We start from the raw sequence: 8,267 nt of genomic DNA, 5'->3' as shown, positions 1-8,267 counted from the left end.
TTGTTGGCGGCGACTAAATCTCCCCGAAACGCCTTCCCGCCGGCTAGAACCTAAATTGCTGGCAGGATGGCACTCGGAGCGCTTCGTTTTCCAAAGTCGCCCGAAGTTGCCTCACGAGGAAACTTTGGTAAACGAAGCACTCAGAGTGCCAACCCGCTGTCGATTTCTATTCTAGCCGGTGGGAAGGTTTTTCGGGGAGACTAGTTGCCCGAAGAAGAGGCGATTTGTCGATGGGCGACTAAATCTCCCCGAAAAGCCTTCCTGCCATCTAGAACCTAAATCGGCAGCGGGATGGCACTCGGATCACTTTCTTTTCCGAAGTTGCCTCACGAGGAAACTTCAGTAAACAAAGCGTTCCAAGTGCCATCCCGCCGGTGATTCATATTCTAGACGGGGTTGATTAGTTGCCTGAAGAAGTGCCAATTTGTCACCGGGCGACAATCTCCCCAATCTCCCTGTCTCTGCTCTTAGGACAGGGGCACACCGTCAGATTCGGGGAGATTTAGTCGCCTGGCGACTAATTGCCTCTTCTGAGGGGTGACAATCTCCCCAAACTGCCTTCCGCCTGCTATAATGAGAAAGCGCCAATGCACTTGCAGTGCTTCGATTTCCTAAGTCGCCTGAAGTTGCCTCACGAGGAAACTTCGGAAAACGGAGTGCCATCCCACCGGCGATTTAGATTCTAGCCAGCGGGGAGGCAGTTTGGGGACGATTTGTCGCCGGGCGACTTATCTCCCCGAACTTTCTTGTCTGTCTCTGCCCTTAAGCTCCATCTTAAATTACAAAAACCAGTCCTTAGGGCTTTTTCAAATATAAGAGATGCCTCTAAACCCTACTAGGTTCCCATATAATCCGTTATCCAGGAACCGGTTATTCAGAAAGCTCATATATCCTATATGAGCTTTCCTATATATGAGAAATATATAGGAATATTATATTCAGAGAGAAAAAAGAAAACCATTACATTTCCTCAACTGATCTTAAATTTGCAAATGGGTATCTTGACCAACCTGCTAACAAAGAATACATCAGTGGGCCCAATGAGGTCCCCAAATAGGAACCATTTAACTATAACTTATAGGTGTCATATAGACTTGATGCTTGTAGCTTTAATATCAGTTGGATACAGTGTAGGACTGGGGTGCCAGGGGCCCACCAGAAAACCTTAGGTTGAGGGCCCACTTTCCAAACTATACCTCCTCTCCTCACTCAACCTCTTTATTCTTCTACTCTATTTTCTCTACATACTTTACTCTATTCTTCCATTATTAAGCCTCTTTGTTCTCATAAAGAAATAGGGAATGAACATGAAATAGGCCAAATGTTTAGAAACAGATACTTTTCTTAGTATCCTGGTGGGCCAGTCCAACACTGGTTGGATAGGGGTACAATTGACCTGTTTTCTCTCCAAATTTAAAGATCGCTCCAATCCACCAATCTCCAAAAAAAACCTTTTTTTTTCGAGCAAAGGAGACATCAATAGGCCTCACCAGGTCCCCACATAGGAGCAGTTCTATTTAGATGGAAAAACTCCCATTAAACCCACTCCCCTCAAATGATCTTTAAGTTCCAACACCCGATTTTAAGGTGTTTAAAAAAAAAAAAAAAAGAGACCTCTATGGGCCCCAATATGTCCCAGAAAATAGGAAAATTCCTTTATAACTATTTCCCTTGGAGAAACCGAGGTCAGTAATCTTTATTTGCATAGGGATTAAGTTTATGAGAGGCTGGAAGAAATAGTTCTTACCAAATCTGTGTTGGTCTAATTCACTTTTCCCAAATATATGATATGTGGCCCAACTTTTGCTGCCACTTACAGGGTTAAGCCTGTTGTTGTGCTGGCGGCAAGGTGCAGTGAGTCATATAGCCTGCCTCCGAAACTGGGCCGGTGCCTTTGTTCACTAACACTGAGCTGTGCAACTCTGCCCGTAGTATAAATATCCATCATGGAGGCACCCATATGTACTAAACAGATGCTAAATGTAGAATTCATTTGTATTGTATGTGCACCAATATAAATGTCTGATTGTGGGTTTCTTTATTTTTCCGCAGGTATGGCCTCTCATTTACAGATATTTTCCTCTCACGGCCTCCCATTGAGGGCCTTTTGTAGCGTGAAGAAGCCGAAGCTTGAACTGAGCCCGGGCTGGGATATGACCGGTTACGGTTGCCACAGCAAGGTCTATAACTCGGGCAAGAACAGCTCCACGTCTGGCCAACCGGTGCTCAGCCACGCCTCCCTCCTCCAAACATCTTACGAGCAGACAGTCATCTTTCCCACCAGTGTGGGCCACATTGTGGTGACCTCCTCCAGTAACGGTTCTTCATCGACGACTGGTCAGGCCTTAGGTGGCCCTCAAACCAACCTGATGCGTCGCAGTACGGTCAGCCTTCTGGACACCTACCAGAAGTGTGGGTTGAAGCGGAAGTGTGAAGAGCTGGAGAATAACAGCAGTGTACAGATTGTCGATGAGCATCCCCCCAACACCCAAAACAATGCTAGCGGCACCACTGCTGCCACCACCTCCACAGCCACCTCCAAAAACAGTGGCTCCAACAGTGAAGGGGATTATCAGCTGGTGCAACACGAAGTCCTCTGCTCCATGACCAACACTTATGAGGTGTTGGAGTTCCTGGGCAGAGGAACATTCGGTCAAGTGGTAAAATGCTGGAAGAGGGGAACCAACGAGATTGTGGCCATCAAGATCCTGAAGAACCACCCATCATACGCGAGGCAAGGCCAGATCGAAGTGAGCATCTTGGCCCGGCTCAGTACGGAGAGTGCCGATGACTACAATTTTGTGAGAGCCTACGAGTGTTTTCAGCACAAGAACCACACCTGCCTCGTCTTTGAGATGCTCGAGCAGAACCTCTATGACTTCCTGAAGCAGAACAAATTCAGCCCCTTGCCCCTCAAGTATATTCGGCCAGTGCTCCAGCAGGTGGGAACCGCTCTAATGAAACTGAAGAGTCTGGGGCTTATTCATGCTGACTTGAAGCCGGAGAACATCATGCTGGTGGATCCTTCCAGGCAGCCGTATAGAGTCAAGGTCATAGATTTCGGTTCTGCAAGTCATGTGTCAAAAGCCGTGTGCTCCACCTACCTGCAGTCCAGATATTACAGGTAAGGTGCCTGAAGAAATATGGTGCGGCTGCAAGAGGTCCTCAGTCCCACAGTATTGTTTACCCACAAAGCAATTGTCCACATATTGCTGACTCCTCCTTGTTATTTATCTCTAGGAGCCTACTTGTTCTGGGGTCAACTCACGTTACAGGGGTAGGGTTAGGGAGTTTCTAACCCAAGCAGTAGGTGGAGCTAGAACTCTCTGATGGCAGATTACGGTGGGTGAGGGAGGCAACCTACAAGCAGTGGGTGGGGTTCTAACTTTCTGAAGGTGGAGCAGAGAGCCTGTACTCAAGCAGTGGGTGGGGCTAGAACTCTCTGATAGCAGATCACAGGGGTGGGGCAGAGAGCCAGTAACTCAAGGAGTGGATGGGGCTAGAACTTTCTGAAGGTAGATCACAGGGGGTGGAGCAGAGAGCCTGTACTCAAGCAGTGGGTGGGGCTAGAACTCTGATGGCAGATTACAGGGGGCGGGGCAGAAAGCCTGTACTCAAGCAGTGGGCTGGACTAAAACCGTATGATGGCTGCTTACAGGGAAAGGACTAGAAAGCTCTGTTGGGAGTATATAAGGGCCAAGGGGTGTTTAATCACTAATAAATGCTGTTCTAAAGCATGGGTTTAAATAAGATTCACTAATTATGTTTAGTGCCCCCTTTGACAATTCCTTAGCCCTTGAAGGTCTTCTAATATCTCCAGATAACTTCCTTTATTCTGACATTTCCTGATTCATCCTTTTATCTCGCCATTCATTGCTGACATAGGATACTTAGTGGCAACGCTGGAAGCTTCCATTTTTTTTTTGCGCACTTATCATTTTCATACTCTAGAAAAAAAAAAAAAGTGTAGTTTCAAGTCAGCAGAACTATGCTGCGGCGCTGCAGAATTTGCATTTTCCTGCATTTGTCACTGGTTTTAATAGTTCCCCTTAAATCTTGACATGGCTTTAGGGCTGGAAAGGACATTTTGCTTCAATCTCTTAAAATCAGTTTACTATTACAGAAATTTTTGTATCATTGACTTTGTTCATTCGCACCCCTGAGGTTGTTGGTTTTCCTTGTCCTTTAATTTTACTTACCCCTCCAATGAGTGATGGGCAGAGATGCAGTGCTAGGAAAAGACACTTATTTGCTTAACTGGCTGCAGGGCTGGGTGCTTAACGCTGGTGCAGAATCCATCACATGTGTCGTGAGCCTAATTCCTTTTGTTTTGTTAACAAGCCGTAGCCTGCGGCCAGGGACAGAGGGGTGGGAGTAATTAAAAATCGAAGGAAAGCTAAACAAAAAATATAGACAAATTACATAAGTGCTTTAAATGACCCATGCAAATGGAATGTAAATAATTCTACAATTTCCCTGGATAACTAGAATGTCAGCCATTAAGCAGGGCAGGACTGCTGCTTCCAATGGGGATCAGATAGGATCTGTGCAGCTACTGGGACAGAATGTTCTCTTATACAGATATTTAGAATCTCAGCTGCCATAAAGCAGGACAGGACTGCTGCTTACAATGAGGATCAGATAGGATCTGTGCAGCCACTGGGACAGAATGTTCTGTTATACAGATAGCTAGAATCTCAGCTGCCATAAAGCAGGACAGGACTGCTGCTTACAATGGGGATCAGATAGGATCTGTGCAGCCACTGGGACAGAATGTTCTGTTATACAGATAGCTAGAATCTCAGCTGCCATAAAGCAGGACAGGACTGCAGCTTACAATGGGGATCAGATAGGATCTGTGCAGCCACTGGGACAGAATGTTCTGTTATACAGATAGCTAGAATCTCAGCTGCCATAAAGCAGGGCAGGACTGCTGCTTACAATGAGGATCAGATAGGATCTGTGCAGCCACTGGGACAGAATGTTCTGTTATACAGATAGCTAGAATCTCAGCTGCCATAAAGCAGGGCAGGACTGCTGCTTACAATGGGGATCAGATAGGATCTATTATACAGATAGCCAGAATCTCAGCTAGGGTTGCCACCCGGCCGATATTTTACTGGCCTAGCCGGTAAAACACCTGCCGGGGCCGGTATTACAAGTTTACCGGCAATGTAGCTGCCGGTAATTTGTAATACCATTTACAAAATCCCCTGCCCGCCGATGAAAACTTACATTTTCGTCGGCTTTGGGCGGTGGACCCACCCCTTTTGTGACGCCCCCCCATGGCTCTGCCCCTTTTGTTGTGACACTACTCCACGTGGCTCCGCCCCTTTTGTTGCGCCCCCCTCATCGGCTCCTCCACCTTTTTGCGTCACGCCTTGCCCCTTTCTTTTCCGCCCCCCACCATGGGCGGTAATTTTTTTTTTTTTTAAATGTGGCAACCCTAATCTCAGCCATAAAGCAGGACAGGACTGCTGCTTACAATGGGGATCAGATAGGATCTGTGCAGCCACTGGGACAGAATGCTCTGTTATACAGATAGCTAGAATCTCAGCTGCCATAAAGCAGGACAGGACTGCTGCTTACAATGGGGATCAGATAGGATCTGTGCAGCCACTGGGACAGAATGCTCTGTTATACAGATAGCTAGAATCTCAGCTGCCATAAAGCAGGGCGATACTTCTGTTTACTACAGGTATCTAGGCACATAATAAATCCTTACACTATGTGTGACTTATCAGGAATTCATGAAAGCTGCAGACTGTACTGTTCCCTGTGCAGCCATGCAGTTGGCATCTAAATTAAAGAGTTCCATTTACTGGGGGGGGGGGGCAGTGCCCAGTATTAAAGGGATGATGTAGCAAATTATATATAAATATTTTTCCCTCCTCCCCCTCACCCGATGCTGTTGGGTACCAGGGAAAGCGCTTCTATTTGGAATTACATTGCTCCTCGTTGGGGGTGAAGCAGTGGAAAATGTATGAACTAACGAGTTGGCCTAATTAAGGAATTCCAGTTAAATATATGCAGTCGGTTTTGCACCTTTGAACTAAAAAAGTGCCTGATAAAATAACAGGCTCTAATATAACTGGGCTGGGGCCAATCGTATGGCCTCTGCTTTTAAAGGGACCCTCCATGTCATTAAAGGGAAAAAAACGATCCAGTCCCGAATTTTAAAATGAACCTAATTACTCTTTGTAATAAATAGGAGCAGGAAATAAGGTTTCAAAAAAAAAATGCTCGGAGTGGATTGTTATCACCCTAAGGACGTGTGTGTTGGGGGGGGGGGGGGGTTGGTTATGTCTCTGCTTGTTTCCTTTTTATAAATGAGCAGCACAATGGCTTTGTCCGTGCCGAAGTAATTGAAGCGACTGCTCTCATGGGAAATCAGATCCGAGTGCTCACCCCTGCTCTTGTGCATCTTTTTATTTCCACAGTACAGGGCTTAAAGGGGATATAAACCCAAAATGAAAGAAAATATCATTGTAAGCTCATTCTTGTATCTGTAATTGCTATTGAAAGCAGTATATGTCTGGCTTTTTATGTTCTCTGCACTGCTGGTTCTCACCCCTTAAACAATGTAGCAGATTAATCATTCACATGCAGTGTGAATCTGCTGTAGACAGTGGGGGTAGGGCTTGAGTTTGGCTTGGTCATAGAATTAGGGCATGGACATGCTAAGATTTGGGGAGATGTAGTCGCCTGGCGACTATTCGCCTCTCCTTCGGGCAACTAATCTCTCTGAAAGCCTTCCCACCGGCTAGAATCTGAATCGCCGACGGGATTGCACTCGGATCACTTTGTTTTCAGAAGCTGCCTCGTGAGGAACTTCGGGCGACTTCGGTAAACAAAACGCTACATGTGCCATCTGCACTGCTGGTTCTCACTCCTTGAACATTGTAGCAGACTAATCCGCTGTGAATCTGCTGTAGACAGCAAGAATAGGGCTTGAGTTTGGCTTAGTCATAGAATTAGGGCACGGACACGCTAAGATTCGGGGAGATTAAGTCGCCCGGCGACTATTCGCCTCTTCTTCGGGCTACTAATCTCCCTCCCCCCGAAAAAGTCTTCCCACCGGCTAGAATCTAAATTACGAGCAGGATGGCAATCGGATCACTTAGTTTTCCGAAGCTGCCTTGTGAGGAATTCGGGCGACTTAGGAAAACAAAACGATACGAGGGCTATCGACACTGCTGGTTCTCACTCCTACTATGCATGGGGGGGCTGTCTGTTCTATATCTGTTCAAAATTGTCAAGACATCCAGGTGGAAGAACGCATAGGGTTGTATCCCCAGCCCGAGAGTCAAACCGTGGATCAGCCACATTTCTACTCAGGCCCTTTCCCAAATCAAGTCGATGTATGGTTGCTAGGATAATTTGGACCCTAGCAACCAGATGGCTGAAATTACAAAATGGAGAGCTGCTGAATAAAAAGCTAAATAATTCAAAAACCACAAATAATAAATAATGAAAACCAATTGCAAATTTTCTCTCTACATCATACTAAAAGTTAATTTAAAGGTGAACAACCCCTTTACAGGGGGAGGGAATTACTAGATGGCAGATGTGCTATCAATGGAGCCTGACAAGTGCATTGGTTGGGGGATGGGGGCTATATAATTAATAAGGTAAATGTATTTAATGCAGAGTAGATAATGGTGGGGTATGGGGGTCATGGATCGTTGGCTTGTTGCATTAACCCATTGTTATTCTGAGCACTTTACAACCTGTTTCTGATTGGCCCGCCTGGGTTTCAGCATGGATGCACATTAACATAGCCTTACTGCATAGGGATCTATAAATCCATTTACTGCTGAATATATAAAGCCTCCCTTTGTAGTTAAATGTCCTGGCAGCGCTGGAAGGGTTAACTCGCCCCCTTTAATAATTAGTTTGCCCCTTCGGAGCCCAGGCTAATGGCAGAGAGGCTGTCGAACTGCTAAAGAAAATTCAGGAATTCGGCTTTTCCCATTTAATCCCCCTCCTCCTCCTCCCTCCGCTGGTTTTGTGGTTAGAAAAGGAGGTCAGGAAAAGTTCTCCCATGGAAAATAAGTCAGAAAAAAAGTAATTTCCGTTTCTCATGCACCTTAAAGATCCCCCCCCCCCCATTGCAGCCTAAATAGCCAAACACGTTAAAGGGACGTAATTTGGTTTGTCTGTTGTTACAACAACAAATATCTGTAAATGGTTTTTCTTGCAGAAAAAAATGTAGCCAAACCTTTAATTAAAGTGCTGCTAGGCTCCAGATGTTTTTATATCAATTT

The 8,267-nt window shown here is 45.9% G+C and overlaps 1 protein-coding gene across 4 annotated transcripts in view; it reads left to right on the top strand.

Moving 5' to 3' along the window:
• The window catches only part of hipk2.L (homeodomain interacting protein kinase 2 L homeolog), a 53,307-nt gene that overhangs the window by 25,493 nt on the left and 19,547 nt on the right, over positions 1-8,267 (top strand). For all 4 annotated transcript variants that reach the window (NM_001094940.1, XM_041585198.1, XM_041585197.1 and 1 more), the window contains 1 exon segment: positions 2,053-3,124. In NM_001094940.1, the coding sequence (NP_001088409.1) occupies positions 2,055-3,124 (1,070 nt within the window). In that variant the 5' untranslated portion in view covers positions 2,053-2,054.

This window comes from Xenopus laevis, chromosome 3L (assembly GCF_017654675.1).
Source record: "Xenopus laevis strain J_2021 chromosome 3L, Xenopus_laevis_v10.1, whole genome shotgun sequence".
NCBI classification, from domain to species: domain Eukaryota; kingdom Metazoa; phylum Chordata; class Amphibia; order Anura; family Pipidae; genus Xenopus; species Xenopus laevis.
Note: the sequence above shows the minus strand (reverse complement) of the source record. Positions and strands in the feature narration are given on the sequence as shown.